This window comes from Rhea americana, unplaced genomic scaffold (genome assembly GCF_003343005.1).
Source record: "Rhea americana isolate MKP2758 unplaced genomic scaffold, rheAme1 scaffold_619, whole genome shotgun sequence".
Lineage (NCBI taxonomy): Eukaryota > Metazoa > Chordata > Aves > Rheiformes > Rheidae > Rhea > Rhea americana.
The window spans coordinates 49,969-74,598 of NW_028186778.1; the positions used below are offsets into that span (position 1 = coordinate 49,969).

At 42.0% G+C, this 24,630-nt stretch overlaps 1 protein-coding gene across 1 annotated transcript in view; it reads left to right on the plus strand.

The window, feature by feature from the left end:
* NUDT3 (nudix hydrolase 3) overlaps positions 1-22,146 on the plus strand; it is a 32,696-nt gene extending 10,550 nt beyond the window's left edge. Inside the window, exons 2-5 of the mRNA XM_085320189.1 lie at positions 2,717-2,827; positions 10,823-10,867; positions 11,674-11,758; positions 12,690-22,146. Of these exons, the coding sequence (XP_085176315.1) occupies positions 2,717-2,827; positions 10,823-10,867; positions 11,674-11,758; positions 12,690-12,859 (411 nt within the window). The 3' untranslated portion in view covers positions 12,860-22,146. The remainder of the gene's footprint in view (positions 1-2,716; positions 2,828-10,822; positions 10,868-11,673; positions 11,759-12,689) is intronic.
* Positions 22,147-24,630: the final 2,484 nt, after the last annotated feature.

The following is a 24,630-nucleotide window of genomic DNA, read 5'->3' on the forward strand; positions in this document are numbered from 1 at the left end:
CCCAGTGAGGATTGTTCATGCTTAATTCTATTTAGAGTACCCTCAGCTGCCAGAACTGCTGAAGTTAATTTGCATTGCCTAAAATTGTTGTTTACACCTAAAAGTTTCACACTGATGTGTTACTACACATTTGCCTTGGTCTGAACCATCAGCTAATCTTTCATTTAAAAGTCTTTATACAGTGATTCTGTTAGCAGATATATTCCCCCCCCCCCACAGGTGTAAGGTGACAGGATTCAGTKATTTGTAGTGTTCTCTGCTGATATTCAAAGGTCTGCTTCTCCCACCCTGGCACTGTGAACTGAAATTGGAAACTGTAGAGATGATGCTTTCTTAACTGACAAGAGAATGTATACTTGTAACATCCCTTACTTTTCTTTAACTTTGTCCTCAGAATCACCTGCTGACCTGAGGTTAGGAATTTCAATCYAAGCTGTTCTGTGTACAGTACTGGTAATTAATCAGGATGAAGTAAAAGTACAGTAACAAAATAGAAAGAGACTGATAAGATGACAGAGGCCAACTTGGTGCGCTGTGTGCTGAGCCTATAGTGGCCAAATATTGACTTAAAACTAGAGATAGCTGCTGCTGATGGCTTTAAAATCCTTCTACCACTGGCTAGTGTCAGAAGCTTACATTCCTTATTTAGACAGGCCTCCTTACTGATCGTTTCACATATGGACTGGACATTTTGAGGAAAGGAATTTTGTCTTCTCCTTGAAGAAAGCCAGATACCATGGGATGTTACTATAATGTAAATGCTATTCCATTTTATTCCATAAGCCGCAAGAATGGTCAAACAGTAAAGCGTTGCCATTAGGAAACTGCAGAATTAAGGTAGCTCATTCAGCTTAATTCATTTCTAGTATGCATTGTAATTGCTTTAATAGATAGATTGGGTAGTACTCAGGGGTTGATTTGGGATTGTCTAACAAATGATGGTGCTTCATGCACAGCAGACTTGAAACGTGGGTATTGACTGAAGCAGGAAGGCTTTGAGGCATGTTTGTTGGTAGGATACACAGAAAATTGCTGATTAGAGAAGTGCTGACACTTGAGAACATTGAGTTTTGTTCCATACTTAGGAAAGGTTAGACCAGCAGTTGCCAAAACGTTTGTTATGACCCCTCTTCAGTTTCTGCCTTGGGTTTTGCTGCTCCTAGTTTTGAGAGCAGTTGTGTGGACCATTGCACTTTATCCCTATCTCTTTACCTCTGCGTTTCTAGTCCATTGGCTACCGCCTTTTTCTCTGTGCATGGTCTGGGTGGCCCTTGAGGAGAGTCTTATGTTCTTCATACCCAGGTCTGTGCCTTGTGCCATGAAAAACTAGTGCCTTTTCTTGTTGTGTGCAATGAAAATAGTGTAAGTTTTGTGTTTAAAATTAGCACATATATTTTTAAGACTGTCATGATGAATATAATTAAGGTTATTCTGTCCATATTAACTATGCTGCTTTTGAATATTTGACTTTGCAATAATGTTTTCATGTACTTTCACATTACTATCTACATAGCTTTCAACGTGGAACTGCAGAAAGGGAAATAATTTTGCAGAATGATTGGTTAGTAGATAAGAATAAGGAAAAAATGAGGAAACCCCGAAAATCTTAAGCTTGCTTTCATTGCAGAAGTGTAATTTAGAATTTTGTGTGTAGTTTTCCCCTTGATAATTAGTGCCAATCTTTTAATATCCCACTGGAAAATTAACRTTTATGCAATAAAGCCTGTGATTTTAGTGTCTTGTACAGTTTAACTTTGAAATGCCTGATTGAAACTGTTACAGCTGGCCTGTAACCTAATTGGACTGGTATGTTGGAAAGTTTCTGGAGCAAGTTGCTTTGGCTGTAAGCTTTGTGCCAGTGAAATGATGATATATAACATGAGGACTCTAATGAACAAGCTTTGTTCAGAGAATTGAAAAACAGTATTAGTTTTTAGTTTCTATCTCTGGTTATGCATATATTGCAGGCAGATGTGAATTAGTTGTTTTTTGTTTTTTTTTCCAAAAATGACAAGCCAATTTTTATTATACGTCTTGTTGGACTACCTAATGTAAAGCTAACTAAACAGCTACTGGACACAGAACTCAATTCTCTGGTGCCTGCTACATAAGAAGCAGCAGATGGGAAAGTTAGGGCCCAGCCTGAAAATCTTCGTTAAAATAATTATAGTTAAATATTTCAGTGGGCAATTACCTGACATGTATACATTGTTAATGTAACTGCAGAGGCAAATAAGGCAAAAGGTAGCAATGAAGTTAAATCAGGCTAGCTCTATAGGAGGTGGAGGTTGAAGGTATGGGCAGCTTTTATGCAGTCTTACATTGTAGTGTGTCCTGAAGGGTCAAGCCTGTGTTGATTGCTGCAATGCACTTTTACAGTGTAAGTATTGTAATGCTGTATCAAATAGCGAATCATTGTTTTGGTATGCATAGGCTTAATTTATTCTGCTATGCTCTGGAGCAGTGAGAAGGTAATGGTTGAAATAATTTGGAGTATTGGAGTGCTTTCGTGTAGTTGCTAATGAAGTTTGCACAGCTGCCTGGAAAAGGCTCAGGAATATTGTCGTGGAAAATGTGGAGTATTTTCAAGGACTTGCATTGGATTAGTTGTGTTTGGAAATGTGCGAGATACAAAGAGAACTTCTGCCCTCAAGAGGGGCCCTGCAGGAGATTATTGCCTTGAATTTATGTATCAGCTATGCTTTACCCTCTGCAGGTGCTGCTGGTTAGCAGTAGTCGTCATCCCGACCGATGGATTGTCCCCGGTGGTGGCATGGAGCCCGAGGAGGAGCCCAACATGGCTGCTGTGCGAGARGTCTGTGAAGAGGTAAGTGTTCAGCAAGAACAGGAGCTCTGGAGCCATGCTGGGGATTGCTAGCCAAGGCCCTATGCGTTTGCAGTGTTCTCCCTTGTTTTCTGCAAGGTGAAGAAAACTATAGGGTTGTTGGTGGTACCCACGTTGTCCATGGGAGGGAAACTGGAATTCTAAATAAAGACAGCAGAGGAATGTAGTTGAGGTTCTCATTCAGACTGAACTTTTCCTCAACTGATACCTTTAACTGAAGATAGTTAAAATTAAACCTTAATCATTTCAATACACATGATGATACTCTCAATTTTATTTTGTTTTTTATAAAGGATAGTTTAAGAGAACTTCAAAAGACAGCTGTGGTTTTATGGCGCTAATAATTGAGTAGAAGATAGAAAATTTACCTTTTGAGCCATTGAAGACATTCCAAAAGTAGCAACCTCAATATGTTTTGGTCAACTACATATTTTGAGTTTTATGTGAATGCCAGAAATTGACTATRAGAGTTATCATAAGCAACAGTTCCTATGTGTTGACAATCTTTTTTCTTCTTTTTTCTTTCTTCTTTTCCCACTTGAAGCTGTTTCAGAAAGGGGATCAAACAGCAACATACAGATTCATGAACTGCATGGAGAAGGCCCTTTTTTTTCTCTCAAGGTTGCAACAGCAAGATGCAGGGATTTTGTTTTGTTTTTTAAGGAAATTAAAAGTCTGCAATCAGAAGTTGACTGTATCTTGAGCAAAATGTGTCTTCAGAATTCMCTTCTGAATATTATTGAAATGGAGAAGTGCTTGAGATTCAGGAACAATTAAATGGTTGTATGTGGATGATCAAGTAGGTTCACAGTTATATAAGACAGGATTAAAAATGCTTTCACARGGGTTATAAATCTGTGCCCTAAAGAACAAAAATCAAGAGCTGATTGATGGGAGTTGGGAGGAAGCGTCCCCAGTACTTGCTTTATTTGTCTTATATGTGAAGCTTTTCCCTGAATTACTTGGAAGTACCTACTGTCTAACAAAATGTTGGCCTAATCTAATGTGGCAGATGCTGTCATTGTGTTTCTTTTTAGATATTTTCATAATCTAGCAGTTTTTCTGGAAAGATACCAAAGATATAAAATCAAAGTTTATTTTTAAGTCACTTTAGACCCTTCCAGTACAGGAGATAACTGCTTTCAAATTTWGTTTCCAACTTGTAATATAGCTCCTGCTTTTTTTAATAACTCAGCAATCTTTCCAAATACATTACCAGCAAAAGTGAGTTTAAGCAGAACAATAGAAATATTTTCAGTTGCAGGGTCCTGCTTTACAACCAAATCCTTACTAATAATTAAGTTACTTGATACTGAAGTCAAAGGTTCATTCAGGAGATCCATGGCTTCGCCTTTCAAATCCTTAAAATAAATCTGCATCGACCCTCCCTTTCTCAGGCAGCTCAGAGCCTTGGAAGAGTTGCTCTCTTTCCATGACAGCTCGGTGGTTGAAAGGAAGTCTTGGCATGGACTCAGTCTGCAGCGAAGAAACTGGTTTGGGCTGGCTGAGATAATCCCCTCTCGCTCAGCTGGTGTTCCCTCGCTCACGTGGACTGGTGCCGAACGAGAGTGTAATTCAAACCGTGACAGCCTGGCAGGGTTGAGCCATTCCCAGTGAAGTACCTATCTGCTTGAATGCCGCTCGACAAACGGCAAACAGCAAGAGCTGCAAAAGCGGCAGGGTTACCAGAACTGCTAACCTCCACGATACCCAATAGTACTTAATGAGCACGCGGTGTCAGAAACTGAAATCACGCTATCAAATGCTGTTACCGTAAGGGCTTTTTTGCCAGTGGTCTGCAGAGGAGCAGCCTGTCATATGTATAAAATTACTAGAGCACTTCTGCAGCTAATGATTAGACTAGCAGACACAGGTGGAAAACACATGCCAGCTTTTGARCACATAGGACCCTCCTCAAGATACTTTTGTTTTCTAGGATGTTGCTTATGATATTTGCACAATTATAACATATATCAACTCTGTCTTAGGCTCAGTGAGCTGTTCACTGTTAAAATGTCWTTGGGGAATGTGTGTGCAGGAGGTTAGTGTGTGTTATATTCTAGGTGTAATGCTGTAAGGGACTTGTGTGCCCAGTTTCCAAGCTTGGGTTATTGCTTTGGCRGGGGTAGTGTTTTAAGAGGTGGCTTGCTGGGCAGTTGGTGTATACTRGCCTACGCTAGCTGGAACTTGAATTATACAGTTAATCCCTGTTCGTCCCTTTAGGGGAGTTTAGGATTTTTCTGAAAGGTAGTAGCTGAGGCCATGATACGTGGACAATAAGAAGAGCTGCTTTCTGAGTAGATTTGGTCTCTGCTCTTCTCCTGGGACAGATGTCTGTCRGTCCTAAGGAGGCAACGGTTTAGCTGAGCAGGTAGATTCTGCTGCTGGTGTTGAGAGAGAGAAGATCCTGAAAGGAGATGGTCTCTGTGCTAATCAAAGCTGTGGAAGATRCTTGTGGCCTTTCTTTCACTGGCTTTGGTATAGCTTTCCATTTAATCAGAGCTAGTTGGAAGATGTGGAAGGACTCTTGCACTTTCAGTTGCTTGTGGTTTTTGGAGATGAAAACAGACTCTCTTTTGCAGTTTGTTCTTTTGCATAATATATGTTTTCTTTTTAAAATATCCTTCCTTAAACTGAGATTCTTAACTTCTGCATTCACTGTATTAATTTTATCACATGTGTGTTTATACATGGAATCCCTCAAATAATTGCTATGTAAGGAAATCTACCTCTTCCTAGTTCTCAAAATTTTAGAATGACTATTCTGAAAATGAATTGTTGATTCTGAGTGACATCTGTGATCCCTTTGTCCCAGTTTGAGTTAAAAGTCCTTGTCCTAGTTTGAGATAGTCCTTATCTATATTAATCTGTACCAGTAGAGGTATTCAAGTAGACAGGTACCAACACTTGTCATACTTGCCACTGTCTGCATAAAATTTGAAGTGACTGAGTACTTGGRCATTCTTTGCAGGCAAAATGGCAGTAGATAAGCACGCTAGCTCTGAATAAGAGCAATCTTTGTAGAATAAAGCTGCTTACTTCTGACAGGGTATTGGAAGTGATGTTGTCAGTCTTGTTTAGCTGCAAGCTCCAGGTACGTTCTAAGTTTCGCTTTCTAGAAAAAAGTTGTATGCCTTTCTGAGACAGTACTAATACTAATACGAAGATCATATATTTTTTCCTTCTTGTTCTTGGCTTTTTACTGTTGTTTTCTCTTTCCAAAGTTATGTTTTTGTTAGGGATAAGAGAGGGTTTTTATGGGTGTGAGCAACTGATGAAGAATGAGTTGAAGAAATAGATGCTTTAAATTAAACTTATTATAAAGTGACTTTGAAGAAAGCCTCCACACTTGTCTATTTAAACTCAACCCCCTTTTGCACTTGCAGCATCTTTCACATCCTGACCTTTAAATACCTAGTAAATGTCAAATTCTTTAAAATTAGGGAAGTGTTGCTCTTGCTCTCTTCATGGGAACTAGAAGGCAGAGAAATTGTGCTTGATCTGTGATCAAACAGGCAGTTGATGCCCCAGTATCAAAAACAGTCCCATATCACCAGAGTACTTTGATCTAGTCACTAGACTGTACTTTTGCTTTAGGTAGGCTTTATAAATCATTTTTTGTTTCATGTATTTTCTCAGTGATTTAGAATATGGACATTGATACCTTTCGGTGCTAAAATAGGAAGACCTGTATTTTTTTAAATACTACTGCATGGATGAATGACTGAGATAATTCAACGTTTAGCTCTTCCTAGATGTAGTAATATTCAGGGCAAATATGAGACCAAGTTCTCTGCTGTCTATTACCTTGTATAGGTATACTTTATAAAAAAAAAGAATGCAACATCTGGAATTTCTTTGTGGTGATGATATTTTACCTCTTTCAAAAATGGTTATATTAGTTGTAATACAGTAAAGAATTAATTAAATAGATAAAACCCTCCTTGAGTTACACAATAAAAATAGCAAGAAAATCTGCTTTCTAAGTCTGTAATTCCTGTCTCTAGACCTTGTCTAAGATAGCAGTCTTTACTGGTATGACTTACTACCTTTAGTAGTACCAAGTATTAGAGCAAAGATTTGGGTGTTTAAGCACTGTCCTCTTGCCCAGCAGTAATCTATAGTAGATGCAGGCTTTGAGCCTAATAGAGCAAAGTAAAATAGCTGAAATTCCAACCCACATTTTCCTTAGCTCAGATGGAAGGAAATAAAAGCTGTCCGTAGGAACAGATGGTGTTGCTGCAGGCTGCTTTTTGCATCTGACCCAAACTTATTTTCAGCTTTGAAACCTGAACCTGCTGTTCTTGGATGTCTTCAGTAATTTTTCTTTATTAAAACAAGTTGTTCCATGAGCAGCAGAAATAGTAAAGCTTCATTTCCGCTAGATTTTTTTTTTGTTTGCCCTACGTGCCCATCCCGCCCCTCCGGGCATGCAGCAGTGAAGACGTGTGTACTGGTTTTTGGTAGTGGGATATTGCTGAAATGAATATACTCCTTTCAGGTATATGTTTTCCCCTAGTGAAGACCAGCTTAAGTACTGGAGAGCCATTTGGGTCTCTTGTATGCTCAGAGCAATGAGAAAGAATTTCTTTTGCAAGTCTTRCCTGTCTTTTATACCTGAGCGTACCTCTTACAGACTAATACTGTCATTTGATTGATTTGCTTTATTTTCACGCCTGCAGACAGAACAGTTGGTGCTGGTGCTCTTCTACCCCTCCTTAATAGGTTTAAGAGTGTCCTCCTAGGACGTGTGTGTATTTTGAGGATTGCAGCATGGGCTCCGTATGCAGTACTTCTAATGCTTGGTGCTGATGGGGAAACACACGGCCAAATAAATCGTGCTGCTTCTGGCAGAAGTTTGCTGTTACGGCCCATGAGGACAGAGAATTGCCAATGCATTTACTGCTGAGGAGAAAATCTTCTGAGTCATCTGGTGCAAATTAAGATTTATGTCCAGCTCCTGTCCTGCATGAGTGTGTGACTCTACTTTCCAAGAAAATGCTCGTTATTCTGTAGTGAAGGTGCTGAGGTGGTGGCCCATAGGAAAGCAGAAGAAACAAAGTTGCTGTAAGATGAGGCTGGCAGTTTTCTGAGTCAGWTTCTAGCTGTCTTTGTTAATGATAATGACTATCGATATTTTTCACAGATGTATTGGGCAACTTTATGTTAGAAATTTGTGGAAAACTGTGAATTCCACTTTCTCAGGTTCCRTTATGGAAAGTCACTATTACACAAGTCACTGTTATGCATATGCTTTTCTATTTGGGKGTAAATTAAGTGCTTAATAAAAAAACTGAGTTTAACTATCAAATCAACAGTCCAAACTGGAAGTTCTGTGGGAGAATACGTTATCTTTTAAATCCATTGTAGCAGCAAAATTGGATAGGAGAGCTAATGGACTGAAGGATTTAATGGTTGACATACTTCATGGTCTTTGGTAAGGTTTTAGTGTTTCTCATTTTCGTTATGAACTCAGTTTGATGTTTGCTTGACTCAAACCATTAATTTATGACCCAATTACCACCGTATATGGTAAATTCATATATGAAGAAAACCTTAGCACTTGTTTGAATTGCCTAACAATAATTCAGCRTAGTTTTCCAACTGAATGTGTGTGTTTGCTCTTTTTACCTTTCTGAGGGAATAAGTCTAGGCAGAATGGAGGAGGAGGGTGTTGGTTTGCAGACAGAGCATTGCTTCAGTTACCTCTTTGTTTAACCTGGACAAAAGGAAGGGCTACTCTCCTGCCTTTACTAGCACAACCACCGCTTTAGAGCTGTGAATAAGCCTGTTGGGATGTTGGCTGTGYGGTGTTCTTGCTTAGTTTCCGGGCTGACCAGTTGCTTGGAGATAAATTACTTGGTTTCTAGTCAGCTTGGAGAGTTTGCTAAACCATAGTAACAAGATCCCTGCTTTTTGATTCAGTGCCCTTGTAGGGGAGTAAGGAAAACAGTAGTGTATTGACCAGAATGCAAAGCCCTTTTCCTTTTCTGGGAACAAGTGAAGAAAAATGATTTAAAACAGTTATTTAGTTAGAGCAATTGATTACACTTCACATTTAGATACATTTATCTATTTATATGTGTGTGTATGTTCTGATGGTGGAAGCCGTGTGTTCCTCTCTCGTACTGATGACTGATTGATATGGCCTATCTTAGGGGAAAAAAAAAAGGAAAGGAAAAAAGCGATTTGAGATTGTTGAAGGAGTTMTTTGAATGAAATTCTTCTGACTTACTGGCCTTCCAGTCTACTTCTGAGAGTGGTTAGTCCAGGTTAGCAGCAGCAGTTTTGCAGATGAGGTAAAATCGCTCATCTGCAAAGGTCGTAATCAGTTATCTGTCCTAGTCACAGTAGTGTACGCATACATGCGTACATTGACCTTCATGGAATTGCTGTTTGAGTCCAGAATAGCCTTGTGGTTAATAGTCAGTGCCTTACCTATAGGTTTAAGGGAATGTCAGAAATACTGATGAGACAATAAATTTTGCATCCAAAAACAACATTAAAGCTTCTTCCCAGAAGTGGAGGTCAGGGAGCATGTTACAGAAAGAATTAGATTTCAGTGAATGCTTGTAGTAGTGGAAGTTGCAGATCCTTTCCTTTTGGGGAGGCAGGTTTACCAATGGCAATATTGAGATGTGCTCTGGCTTATGTTGGTCTGTGTGTATGTTTATTTACTAGGCAGGGAACTTAACCAGTAAAATGTTTTAATTATTAAGAGTTGTTCCTTTCTAAAACCATGCAACTGGTTAGTAGYTGAACAAGTGGGAAACAGTGTATCTCAGCTGCTCAGAATAGAGAATTTGCCCTGTTTTTAAACATYTAGTTCCCCTCAGCCAAACTTTTATTTATTTATTTAATTATTTATTTATAAGCCTCATATAATCAAGTCTATATGTCTGGGCTCTARGAGTAGAAGCACTATTTTCATGAACTGTTTGGGATATGTTCCAGCTGCCAGAGATGACAGCTGAATTTACCTTCCTAATGTGCCTGGTTTGTGTGCCAGATTGTGTACGTTGTTTCAAACCAATTAAATAATGGAGCAAAATCTGGTCTTGTCTGTTGCACTGAAGTTCCAAGCATTTACAATCATAAAAAGAAAGGAAATGAAATTATTGGTGGGGGGGAAGGGGAATCTGGGGACGGGATAGTGGGATGACACTTCCCTTTCACGCGTGATGCAAGCACAAGAACAGAGGAGAGAAACAGCACTTTGAGGAAGTGACTGAGCCACAGTGATGAGTGAAGATATAAAAAGTGACAACAAATCACACAGAATGGGTAGTTACTGAGCAGTATTCAAATACAAGACAAAATTGTTACTCAGATCTTTTCTTGATTTGTGTCTGCATATGATTCAAAAGTCTTCTTTCAATTTACATCTACATTTTGTGGTATATCAAAAATAGTGTTGTTCCTGTTATCTAGGCTGCTTAACAATTTTGGAAGTATTTTATACTTGATTTTTTTCCAARTATTTACTCATCCTCAGTTAGCTTGCTTCAAATACATAGAAGACATCCCTGAAATACCTGGAAGCTGTCAAATTGCTTTGATGGTTTAAGTGGATGTCTTACATATTACCTTCTAGTTATTTGCTTAAAACTGTAACTTTAAGGAATTAAAACTGCTAATCTCAAAAGCAAGTTTCATCTGTGTTCAGGTTATAATAACCTATAGAGCAGATTCTGGTTGTTCAGGGTATATTGTTGTGCAATTAGTAAATTGTCAAATCATTTTTTTTCTTTAGACTGAATTCAAGATGGTTTGAATACATTAAAGAATAAAAACCCTGCAATGCCTGTATGGTTAGAGCTCATGACAGAGTTGTGTACTTTCTCTTGTGACTTTTCAGATTATCTGAATTACACCATTTACTTCACACTTTACAGGAACTGCTGCTGTACCACAAACAAGGAAATATATACTGAACTGTTATTAAAGCCTTTTTTTTTCTCTTTGCACTTTTTGTAGGCTGGAGTGAAAGGGACATTAGGAAGATTAGTGGGAATTTTTGAGGTAAGTTTTGGATATTGTTTGAAGCTGTAAAATCTGATGCAAAACATCTTGGAATAAAAATCACTTCCCAGTTTGTGAAATAAACTAGGTAATTTGTTTGGGGGGGGGGGAACATAAAACTCCATACTGAAATAAAAACGTTTGCTGATCTTTTCAGTGATGTTGGTCATCTGCGCTTTCCACTTCAGTTGGAATTATTGATGATAAACTAGTGTAACAGTGAATATTCCATTGCATTCATACCAAAAACGCCACCCTCCAAGTGGGGAGCAGTGGCTCTCCGTTGTTCTTTTAGCACCTCCAATCACCAGTTGCCAATCTGGAYCCTGCAACATGGTGATGTGTATGTGCGTTCAGCTATTAAGAGTGCTGTGACACGTGGTGAGTACTAGTGAGATGCATAGTTGACAGGTAACAGATATTTTTAGCTCTTCTTGCAGTTATTTCACTTAGCTGTTTAGAGTTGTGTGTAAATAGAAGAAAAAGTTCAAGAAATAGATCAAAATGTTTCATGGTTGTTCCAGCTAAGGAACTAATTTATAAACTTAACAGTCTGCCAAATATTGCCTAACAGAATAGGAACTAGACTTGAAGATTGTAATCTCTACTAATGCTTTCAGACATTTCTCTTTTAAAACATCACAATTTTTAATAGCTCGGAACTGATTATAATGTGGCAGAGACTGCGTATAAGGTGCGTTAACATTATGGTGAAGCAGCATGCAATTTGTAGTTGCTATGTCCCATGTGCCCCCTCCTCTTTTCCCTCTGATAACTTTGTCATCATTTTTCGCTTTGCCTTCTAGAATCGGGACAGGAAACACAGAACATATGTTTACGTGCTTATTGTCACAGAAGTGTTGGAGGACTGGGAGGACTCTGTCAATATTGGTAAGCCCTTTGTGCTTGAGAGCATTAGCTGGTTCCATGCAGACAAAGCATGTCAGCTTACCTTTCCTTGGAGAACTGGAATCCTTTTGAGAGTGGTCTAGAAAAGCTGCGGTGGTGTGCCCTCTACTTGCTAGGAAAAAATAAAAAAAAGTCGTGTTTCAGACTATTACCTTCTTAACCACAGTAGCCCAAGAAAAGTCGGTTTGGTTGTAGAGCCACCTCTACAGCAATCTGTATCTAATTGAGAGTATGTCTATTTGATTCTTGCACTTTGGGATACTAAGCAAAGAGCGTGAAGAACTGTCCATTCTAAAACTAAAAGAAAATATATATGGGAATRTGGATTGATCATTCTCTATCTTCTTTTGAAATATTTGCGTTTAAATCAGACTTCTAAATGAAAATGAACCTGTTATTACTGTTCCACAGAAGGTTTGTCAAAAGCACTGTAACACAGAGAGGTTTTCCTAAAAGAGTAAGAAGTGAGTGCTGTCCACTAAAACTGAGGCTGACTTGCAAATTGGTGAAAATTGAGTGGTTTGGTGTGTGTCATTGTGAATCATCTTAAAGTAAGCGTCTGACTTGAACAGAAATTACAGAAATAGCAAGACAAATGCACTTTTTTAAAAATTCAGGAAATGTAAAGCCAGTTTGATTGCATGGTGGACATTTTGCTCTAATGATGGATACCTGTCCTGGGATAGTGGAGCCAACAGTGTGGTACTTTGAATAGGCAACCTGATCTCTGATCATGCAGAGAATGCTGAGAGAAAATTTTCTAGCTGTTTTGAACTGACTGTGTAACAGATGCAAATTAATCATATAGCATTAGTACACATGGTAGTGATTGAAAGCTAATCACCAGCAAACTTAAACGTAATAAGAATAACATCATTTTGTTGCATCTACTGATTTTTCTTTTTACCCGCAGGAAGGAAAAGGGAATGGTTTAAGATAGAAGATGCCATAAAAGTTCTGCAGTATCATAAACCAGTGCAGGCCTCATATTTTGAAACCTTGAGGCAAGGTTGTTTGGCAAACAACGGCACTCCTGTCATGACCACGACATACTCTGAGAGCTCTGTGTCTGACATCAGATGACTGAAGACGTCCCTATGAGAGAAATTTTGAAAAATAGACTGAAAAATGGATTTCCCTCCCCCATCCCCTTTTTCACATGCCTCCTCTATCAAACAAGGCATGGGCAGCAGCCTGTGGCAGAGCAAATGTTAAGAGTGCTGCAATTTAGTGCAAGGTGGGATTTTTTTTGTTAGCTTTTTTTTTTTCCTTTTTTTGGATATGTATTTTGTAAAATACATTTTGTGCATGAAGTGCCCCTTTCCCGTTACACTGCTTCCATGGTCTGGAGAGCGAGGCTGCCAGTTTCGCCTCTGCCTTGTGTTCTGAAGTGTCCCGTTTGTGTCATCCCAGCCATAGCCACTTTTTTTTTCTTTTTTTTCTTTTTTTAATTAAAAGACTTCAAATGTGAGATCAGCTCTTTAAGTCTTAGTCTGTACTGTAAGGTGCTGTTCAGACCTGTGTGTTGGTCACTTTCAGCGCATGTGTATAAACTTTTTTTAGATGGAGGATCTAACATTTTAATTTTGCAGGAATTTTTTAAATCCTGGTCTCCTTCTGAAAAGAAGGGTTCATAATTAATCTGTTTGCCTTTTTGTTCTGTTTTTTAAAAATACACATTCTGTGACAGTGCTAGTGGCTGGGCCAGTTTACTCCCCTTTCAGTATCTCCCAATTTAGTGCAGTGACACTTGAAGTTGAGGGCAGAGTTTTGATCATCTGCAGACATCCCTGCTGCTCAATTCCTTCTCCTACAGCTTCTGCCAGTGTTTCTGCTTTTACGTCAAAATGAAACAAAAAGAATTGGTCTTTATCACTTGGCCAAAAATAAATAGCCTCAGATACGCTATGATAGAAACTGAATTTCATTGTCTGTGGTAGGAATCAGGGATTCAGAGTGGGGTCAAAGTCTGACAAACTGGAGCGTCAATCACCAATGCTGTTCTGCTGATCCTGCTGCATTTTGCTGATGTCTCTTCTTGTCCACATGCCTTATACCGTGCTGAACTGGATATTGTAATTTGTGCTAAAGCATCGGATTGTACTTRCTGAGTGTTATTGCACGAACCCTTGGTTGGATAACTGTGTGTGTCCGTGAAAAGAAGTCCCGGGGGAAAAATTCAGGTGTTCGATCTCTTGTCCTGTGGTTCTGCAGCACTTGCAATTGCACCGTGGAGCATGCTCAGAATGTTTAAACTCTCCCTCCGTGAAAGGTACAACTGACTCCCGAGCAGAAATGCTAGCTGGAGAAGTACACCCTTTAGTAGGATAGTTCCCCTGATGCATTGGCACACTTCACACTTTTTTGTTGTTTTTATTGATGTAAGTTTCATGCTGTCTTGATTTGCCAACAGTGTTGTCTAGTTGGGAAATAAAATGGGAAAGGGGTGGGGGTGGGGGGGTAGGTACACGTTTGGGAGGGGCATTAATTAATCCCTGGCTTGGGACAAGAGGTAGTTGCTGAATTCAGTAACATCTCCTTTGTCAGAGCATAGCCAAGATGTGAAATTAAATCTGCAGTACTCTTTTTCTCCTTATTTAACAAAAAATATTCTAATAAATACTCACTGTTCCAGAGTTTTCTCTCTTCCCGAGAAGCGCTTACATATGAAAATCTGATAGAAATATCCATGGAGCCTGGGACTAGGGGGAATGGTATCCTTGCTGGTTTGGCAAGAAGCTGTTCATTTTAAGACCCTATTCTGTTCCTTTACTTGTTCTCCCTGCTTTCATGAGTGTGGAGTAGCAAGGCCAAAAGCAGTGCCAGTGATCACCAACATGAAAAACCATGCATAAGAAAAAGCTGAGAGGCATTATTCAAGCAGTAGCTTGAAACCGAGCATCTGGAATTGAGCCTAAATTACGCCAGTTCACTTCTACTTCGAGACGAATGTACAATCCTTTCTTACTCTCTGCTGATCAGTCTGAACCAAACTCTCAAAAGGGCTTGAATTCTGTATCTGGAAACGTGTAAGAAATTCAAACAGTCCGCTGTTACCAAGCCGTGAGTGGCATCTGACACAGCCGTCTACTGCCTTCAGCTGAGTGGTTTTTTTTTCTTTTTTGTCTTTATTGTACAGATTAGTATGTTGAAAAAGCTTTGCAACAAAACAGCTGGTACTCCTGAAAGAGTAACTGCAGTTTTAATATCAATAGCATGCACACTTTTGTTTTTTTTAAACTAAAAATGTTTTTACAGGGCTGTTAAACTGACAATTTAGGGTAGAATATTGTTAATGACTTGCTAATGGCTTATTTGTTTGGGTCAGAAAAATAAATTGTGCCAAGAAAGTGTTTTAATGTGGCATGAATTGATGCTCTTAACACAGTAACATTGAGTGGCTGATATTATGCCTTCTTAACTGGAAATAGCTCCTGGGGTAGAACTAGTCTTTATTCAAGAGATGTGTATTTCAAAACAGGCCCAGCTCCTGCTCTGCTTAAATCTCTTCRTATCCCACACAAATTCCCATCTTCCTCAGCATCTGAGGTTCTTCTGTAATAACTGATACAGCTGCATGACCTATAAGTTTAAGCATTTTTTTTCCAGAATTATGCCTAAATTGGTTTGGGACCGACAATCAAACTATCGTTATTAGTGACAAAAATGTTTGAAAGAGGGCCTGCACTCTGGGTTTTGGGGTAGAGACTAGTGCCAGCTTCATTAAACTGCTTAGGGCCAGTGTCATTGACCAACTGCTAAAACCACCTGCAGGATTAGACTTGGACTTCCAACTAAAACTGGTGCTACTGAGCTAGTTGGGAATAGTGGAATTCTTACCTCAAAATATGTCGTGTCTAGACCGACCSCTTACATCGAGCATTACAATGTGTCTTAGTGTTCAGCTCAAGACAAGTGTCCTGTGTTGGCTTTCAACATAGCTTCTGTCTTATTTGGCACTGGCATATTTGTAGGTATTTTCTAACTAAAATAGAGGAATTTCTATGCTTCGTTTAGAAATCCTGCGAGTTTGCAGCAAGTTTGTTGGTCAGTCTAAAACTGCAGGTTCGATGTGATTGTCTTAGTTCTCCGAAATCAGTTCTTAGAGCAATGCTGGGCTTGTTTATCGTGCGCAGGCTTCAGCTCGGGGTTGCTACTGCTAATTATCTTTAGACACCTCTGAACAAAGGGGTCTAATGAAAATGAAACTTCCTGCGAACTCTGCAGCTTTGTAGGGGTAAAGTTCACTGATCGGATTCCTTTTCCCTTGCTGCTTTTCCCACTGTCCATGTATGTGTATGTCTTAAAACGTACCAGGATACTTTGTTAGTGTACTGAGAAGCAAGTCTGCCTGTAGAGAGGAAGGGGGGAAATTACTGGCTCTTGAAATGCTCGAGTACTCAATTTGTCTATGCACCTGTGTGTAGACCTCAGGGTTGCAAGATCAATGGCGACATAGCAGGAATAGGGAGACACGCTACTTAGTTTAGGGAAGTTCTTGAGCCAGTCTCGCTTCTGAACACTGATTCACTTCCTCTGATGTTGTCCAAGTTAGAAATCCTAGTCCAGAGGAGTTGCATCCTGCCATCTGAGTTTTTAAATGCATTTGAGCCCTTAATGGGATAAGGGAAGCACATTCAGCACTTAAATCACACTAAGCACACTTGTGTCCCTTTTAAACCTCAAAATAACTACAAAAATCTGGCCTCTGTCATTGAAGAGGTTTGACAGCCCAGCTTGGATTACTGCTGTGACAGTAAGATATTAGCTGGTGGTTTAAGCTGATGTGGCACGGCTGCCGTACTGGCATTTGTTCTGTTGGCTGCAACATGGGAGAAAAAGGAAGACATCTCTCCCCCCGGGATATTAATGTCTTTACTGCTTCTTATTTTATTTTATTTTTATTTATTTATTTTTTTTAGCACATGTGTCAGATCCCATGCTTTTGTGATGGTTTTAGCTGACACTTAAGAGGCAGGTGGAAGCCCCTCTGCAGTAGAGTGTCAAATGTTATTTAACTTAGTGGAGCTGAAATCTTACGTACAAGCTTTAGGAAGGCTCTCTCAAATGTAGCTTTGGTATGGTGGAACAGCGATTTCTATGCATTGCTTAATGTCAGTTTAGAAATCTTGTGCAGTAGAATTTATACAATACATGAGAGTCTTAAAGTTGTTACCCTAAAATGGTTTTTGGTTTCAAATTTGACTTCACTCGTGGGGGGCCTTACAAAAGCACGTTTTAAGTGGACAAAAACCAATTCAGTTTAAAATAAGAACAATTCTCTATTCAGTGAAGCTTTTCCACTATGTGTAATAGGTATGCCACACTACTGTACATGTTAATGCTCTTGGCTAGTTATGAGGCATATAAGGTGATTTATAAAAAAAAAAAAAAAAAGGAGTTTGTGGCACTGTCAGGACCAGGAGGTAATGGATTTTCCCTGGAAATGCCCAGAAAAGAGTTAAATGAGGGTGTTTTTCCCTTTATTCCTGAAAAACGACATTCAGTGCTGTTAAAAAGAAAGCACTTTTGGTCTCTTCACAAAGATGTCTTTGGTCTCTTTACAAAGATGGATTGTTTATTTTTAGACAATAGTTTACTGGAGATGAGGGAAATGCAGTATTATGAAAAGCCAGGGGTGGCTTGTACCTCCTTTATATAGTATTTCTACTTCTTAACAGAACTGGCAGAGCTGTTTTGTGCTGTCTTGCTTGTTAGCCAAAACTACTCTGCCAGAGCTCAGAAAATCCTTGCTGCTTTCTTCAGAGTTGCAGTAACTTCTCAGAGAGGCAGATGCCAAATGTTTGTATTTCTGGGTGTATTGTTTGGCCAAATATTGCTTTGAGCTAGCGCGTACTTTGTCAAGTGAAGACGTGGTAGTTTTTCAAATTCAAAATGCATTCGACTTTAGATTATAAAAACTCTTTAGGACTGATGCAGTGGCAATGAAAGATAGGCAGAACATGGATAACAATCTTCCTTACCAGTTGCTGTGCCATGTGSATTGAGTAGGGTAAACGCTGCTTTCTCGTGATACCGAGCTCTCGGTTGGAGGCAGGTAGCCACTGCATGGTTTTACAGCTGAAATACGCTGAGATGAACCTATAAAAGATAGGGTATCGGAATTAATATCTGTTTAGTAAGTGTGAGGCAGTGCATCACCTCCTGTAGCAAAAAAGAAAGATGAATTGGAAATTGCTGGCGGTCAGCTAACTTGTTTACATTTAATGCTATTAGACAAAGCTGAAGTAATAAACTGATATTACTGATAAACTCCATTAACCAGTAACTATGATTGAAACCTAACATAAAGGCATTAAAGTATGGGCTTTAACAGAGGGACACTTCGTAATGAGTCTTTAAAAGCTGCTGCTTGAGTCGGATTAGGGGTGGGGGGGGAGAGTATATCTGCTTGTTAAAGTTTTGCTATTTATTCCTTCCATCCCTTGCTCAGAATTAGTACGGTAAGGCAGTGTGCAAAAAATACTTGGAGWGTCCATTGGTTCTTGGTAGAAAACACGCTATGATTTGAGTAGTTCTTTGTATGTTACACTCTAAGAAACTATTAGATTTGCAAATAAATGGATCACAGTCGAGGCTTTCCTCAGATAAAATCTCTTGACTTGCTCTGTGGTAGGAAGGTGGCACAGACAGAGGAGCATTTGCATGTGCTGTTCTTTTACATTTTTTAAAAAAATGTGTCTTTTGGGATTTTTTTCCCTTTTTCTTCCATTTTGGAAACTTACTTCCTTCCTCTTACGTGGATTTGACTAAAGCTTAACAYGCAGGCAGGTTCTCTGAAACGGTGCAGCACAATGCAAAAGGTTGTGTGATGCTGGCAGTGAAGTGGCCGAGTGTTACGCTGCGGTGGGGAACGAACTTCAGCAATCCTACCCGTGGAGGTTAGCAGCAATTGATGTGGGAACCTGCACTCAACCTGCTGCGGAGGGATTGATGGCCTGCATTCAAGTTGCTGTAGAAGAAGGTAAGAGAGAGGATCTTCAGGTATGAAGAACCTTTGTTTTGGGGTCTAACAAGATACTGGAATTTAAATATTAACATCAACCTTGATTGCCAGGTGCCCCGAAGAGTGCATGCACCTCCAGGAGGATTTCTGCTGAGCAAAAAGGCAGCTTAATTCAGTGTGATCTTGAATGTGCCTTAAAGCAAACTTTATTAACTGAAAATTTGAAAGGGATTGGAATGTGCTAGAATGTTGCTTTTTCCGTTGTGCGGAGACAAAGTATTTAGTGGCTAAAAATGTGGGTAGGGAATGTCAGGAATCCTCAGTTTCGTTCCCAATTCTAGCACTTGTTTTGAGCCTCTGCCTCAAGTTTTCCATGGAGAGAATATTTGTTCACCGTTTTGCAACGCACTGGTTGCTTTAGAAGAGCAAAATATTTGAAGCTGCACAGATCGAATGTTTGCCTTCTCCATTTATAATGACTTTTTTTTGTGCTCATTCTCAAAGACACGATTTTATCCCRTATGGATATGTTTGATGCTTTCCAGGCAGCCAGATGCAATGTTTGTACCTGTGCAAAGCAACCACTCTTGTCTAAAAGGAAATGTGGGTGATCTGGGAGTTTGTGAAAGATGTGCTTGAATATTTCCCTGAATGGAAACTGGGGCTGGTGGTGATTCCCGAGGGCGCTAGGGATGAACACGTGTTGGACTCTTTAGCTAAACTTGCACCAGGAAAATTAAATCAGCATGGACTTGTGTTAATTGTAACAGAGCCTTCAGAATTGGTTCTGAGACTCGGCTAGTGCAGCCGGAGCAGTTAAACACCCCGCAGAAAGCGTAATTGCTGCTGCTTTTCCTGAATCCAAGCTGACCTCTCTGTTGTAAAAATGACAGGAATCGCTATAACAGATCAGATTACTAATGCAAATAGGAYGTTTGGAAACTGGTCTTCCTGCAAAATGGACCCGTTAGGTTTGTTCTCCCTGCAGGCGACGTGAAGTTCAGCAGTTGCCAGCAGTGGTGACGGACCTCCCCGAATATCGCTGTCATACGAGAGATTGAAACGTTCATGTGCAGAACTGCTTGGCTGGATTTGTCACGGATGTTAAGGTTATTGCTTCAGGAACTTGGGAGTTATTCTAGGGTGGAAATAGAGTGCAGGTTTCATTCCCGAATCCACATTACGCTGCACGCGCGCCSAGCAGAAGAGTGCTTCCCATGCTGTGCTGTTGCCCGTGCAGCACTCTGGTTCAGAGATGTTTCCTGTCATCTTGAATGCCACACTGAAWTGAACTTTGGAATGAGAAAGAATATTTGAAAAACTTTTTGCTCATAAAGATAACTGCATTAACAACTTTGTGTAGTTCACTGACTGCTGTGGTTGTACTTTTAAACGATTCGGCCTTTCTCTCCTGCCTCTCTCTAGTCTTCCTGCTTAATGAGATAGCATCATCTAGTGGTTACATCAAAGCGTTGGGATGCAGGTGACCGTGCTTCTGTCATACTCTCTCTTCACTCTAACATCATGCCTGTTCTTTTCTCAGCGTTGGAATGAATTTGATTACAGTTAGAGAGAGCTCGTGGCTTCAGTGACGAAGGTGGTGTATAGATACGTGTAATGTTTTGTTGGGTATATTGTCATGAGGTCTGTACATAGTTGAGAAAGGTGTAGATGGGTGGAAAAGAACAATTAACTGGAGGGGATTCTTAAATCTTTTTGGTGCTAGTTGATTTTTTTTTGTGGGAAATGAGAATTTTGGAGTTACACTTGAGAAATTGGGTCTAGAATTGCCTCTGAAACTGATCTTGGGAAATTCAAAGAGTGTTTCCTAAACTTCCTGTATGTCACACTTTGTATTTATTAAGTCAGGAGTTTTTGAAGCTGTCACCCTTGTGTTTTCTGCATAATCTTTTYGTAAACACTCTTGAGTGACGCTTTGGGGCGATATACCCAAGCTGAGAGCACGGAGTCCCAGACTGAGTAGGTGACCAGGGTACATCACTGCACAAACAGCCCAAGTTGGATGTCAGTAAGTCTGAGCATAACTGTCTTAGGCTTTTCCATTCCTTATCTAACCAAGATACCTCCAAGATCAAAGCTATGGGTCTTTGACTATGCGCTGTTTTTTCTGTTTATTTGCTGGTGTCTGTATATGGCTCTGCGTGAGATGGTACATTTGAACTTACCTTCGTGACCAAGGATAAGACTTTGTGATACCGATCCAGGTACCGACATTCACTTACCTCTTCTGCTGGTTACTTCTGTGGTTGGCAGAACAAGCTGATACTGCCAGCGTGAGCTGTCCCTCTGGGGAATGCTTTTAAACGTTATAGATCTATTTCTGAGTCACCCGAGTATTCAGGACTGGGGTGGTGCTGCACAACTGCTGCAGCACAGCGTGGTTAGTACTGACCTGAGGTTTCATGCTAACATTAAGAATTGATGTTTTTGATTGGGATATAGCTGTGGAAGCTATCGTGCTGCTGCTGTTCAGCTGTCATTTCCAAATGGAAATGTCAAATGAGTTTAGAGGAGGAAAAACATGTAGAGAACAAACTTGCCGATTTATTGGAATTGAAAGAAGCCTGAGATTTTCAGTAAAGCTTGAGAAGCTATGTGCTCAGTTCTCCATGAATTCTAGGTTTATTTGGATGTGTAATTCCTACAATCTGTTTCATTTTATTTTTCTGACTGCAGATTTTTGTTCCTAACTCAATGCTTTGTGTTTCTAATCTTCAGGTAACGTTAACATTTTTGTGATAGGTTAAAATGGTTTTCAAAAATGTTTTATAACTGCAAGGGCACTTTTGAGATCTAGCATTTCAGTTCATAGTTTTTCTTACTGACTTGGACTTGTTCTTACTTACGGCATCTTTTTGTTCAAAGTAAAATTCATTCAGTAGAAAACCTTTTTTCTCCTTTGAGGGTCGGATCCTAGTTTGAGCCTATGAATAACACAGGTATTCTCTTTCGTTCCTGTTTAGACTTGGCTGGCAATTTAGTATATACCTGCGTAAGTTTGGTATTTTCATCCGTAGTGTTTCCGGAAAGAACAGAGGGCTCTTTTTCCACTCCATGTCCAGCTGTGGTATCATTACAACCCCCCGGTCCCACTTCTTAGTGTGTTTTGAGCCAGATCTTAAGCTGATGGAAGCCAGCGCGGCGCTTGTGAAGCTGTGCTCATTCGCAGCGGCGGGCGATCTGGGCTGGTACGGTGGAGAACGCGGTTCCTCTCTTTTTAAAGGTGTTTCCTCTGTTTGAGTTGTGCACAAGGGGGAGATCATCACTGTCTTAAAACAACAACAACAAAAAAGTATAAAAATAAAATTGTGGATGCAAGTTTGACGAGAGTGTAGGCTGTAATCTAGTGCCAACCAATAAACACGCCAGTATTTCACACATGGCTCTGCTTACTGCGTGATCTCTTCTTCCTAGCGCTGTTACCCACATACGTGAACTTCGCACCCTTCGGGGGAACGGACAGTAAAATGTCCCTGGAGGAGGAAGCTCTCTCTGAAGTGGCTTGGTACGTCCACAGCCTGGAGGAGGAAGCCTTGAAGGGGCGTCACGATCGGTGGAATAGGGTCGGGCTGGTCTGAGYGGCGTGCCGTAAAACGGGGTGAATTTTAAGGCATGACATGAGTCGTCTTCAGGTGTTTCTTGTGCTGAATAAGAGCACTGTGGACCAGAAGTGTTACTAATTCACAGAAGCTGCTCAGACCTGTTTCTCACATAAAGTCCTCGCTGGGAGCTGTTAATGTAGAAGTTGCCTTCTGCTTTCCGCTGGTAGGTTGGTTTGGGCACCACCCCTAKAGAGAGAGCCAGCTCTGACATCTCCCGCGTCCACCCTCGCTGGGTTTAGCTTTGCTGCTGCCAGTTCTCCCAAATTCTCCCAATACTAGTTAATGACTGTATTTGTTGCTCGTATTGCCTTAGCACTTTGTGTCCTGGCCTGTGGTGGGGCTGTGGCACTACGGGTGACACTCGTGGGTTTTGGGGAAGGGAATGTGCAAGTTAAGTTGCATCTGCGGTGGGCTGTGAGCACCTTTTCTGCTCTCACTTGACCAGAAGAGGATCTGCTGGCCTTGGGGTGCTGCATCAGCGCTCCGGGGAGGCTTGGCACCGACTGCTCCAGCGTCCCGGCCTCGGAGGCGCTCGCCGTGGGACCGTCCGCCTTCGCGTTGCGCCGCGGTGGAGCGAGCGGCCCCTTTTCCCCGTTCGGTGGTCCAGAAGCGTTGTCGTCCTCAGCGCGGACAGCGTGGCGTTGACCCTGGCRCTTCGCAGCTCGGGTCGTGGCAGCGTCGGCTCTTCCTCCCCGCGTTAGCGCCGTTAGCGCGTTGTCCGCGGTTCCTGCCTGGACCAGAGACCAGAGGGCTGGCRGGAGCTGAGCAGGGGCAAGTGACGGCCACCTCCTCCCTGGCTTAGTCCCTTCGCTCAGCCTGTGATTTATTTTTCTTCCCCCTCCCCTTCCACCTCTGGGATGCGAAACAAGATGCTGAGCAGGATCCGTTAAGGTGCAGCCCAGCCCGAGCGGCGCTCCAGCAGTCGCAGCCGTGGGAGCGCTCCCGTTCCTCGGCAGATCAAACACAGCCTGCCTTCCAGTGCTGTTCTCGCAGCACTTCCGCACGTCTCCTTTGGGGTCCACGTGCTGAGCGTCCTACCCTGCGTTACGGCAGCTTGCGTGTTCCCCCCGGCCATGGGGCAGCAGGGGACACTGGGGCTACCAGCRGCAGTGGTGCTGGAGCCACTGGGGTCATCAGGACCAGGGGACCCCTGAGGCCAGCAGGACCTCCAGGACCAGGGGGACCACTGGGAGCGGCGGAGGCTGCTGCGGTGCGGAGGAGCGTCCCAGGGCACTGGAGCGTTGCCGAGGGGGCTGCACGGCCAGTGCAGGGGGCAGAGTTAAGGTGGTGTCGGTGGTGCCTTGGCTCTGCCTGTGCTTGCTGTGGCAAACAGTCCAGCACCCGCTGCGGGGTGGTTTCCTGAAACGGTTTCCTGCCGCCCACCGCTCGCAGGAAGGAAGGAGCCGTCCTGGGAAATCCCTGCTCGCGCCTGACCCGCTTAGCGGAGCCATCTGGTCTCCCCGTGCGCGCCGGCAAAGCGGATTATGCCTGCGGCCTCGGTGCAGGGCTGGCCCTGCTGCCGGGGGCTCTGCCCACCTTCGTGGCCCTTTCTGCAGGGCGGCAGCACCCATGCCCAGGACCACCATCACCTGGAGCCCCTGGGCAGGGGGGGCTGCCCCCAGCCCCCTGTGCCCTGCCCAGCCCTCCCTCTGGCTGTCCATGGGTCTGTCATCTGGCTGTGCACTTACACATCCACCCATCCCTCCATCCACTCCTGCATCCATCCACTCATCACTCCATCCATCACTCAGCCCGTCCATCTGTCCATCCCTCTGCTCCACCATGCAGGTATGCATCTCCCCATCCACCCGCCTACAGACCCTGTCCATCTCCCCACCCGTGGGCCAACCTTTGCGCCCATCCGTGCATCCAGACAGGCATCTGTCCATCTAGGCGTGTACTCATCCATCACCCACCCATCAGTCCATCCCTTCATCTGGCTGTTTGGGTGTTCCCCTACCCACCCATGTACGCCCCCACGCATCCAGCTGCCTCTCCACCCCTCTGTCCGTCTCTCCGTCCGTCCAGCCACCTCCAGACCTTCCTCTCCACCCATCCGAGCGTCCAGGTGTGCATCCATCCACCCCTTTCTCTTTTTCCCTGTCTCCCTGCTCCCTTTTCTCCTTTCCCCCTTTTCCTTTCATTCTTTGGTATTTTACCCTTTTTTCGCCCTTTTCCTTGTTCATTTTTTCCCCTTTTCCCCCTCTCCTGCCTTTTTCCTCCTCCCCCCGCGCCCGGTCTCTGCCGCCCCCTGCCGGCTCCCC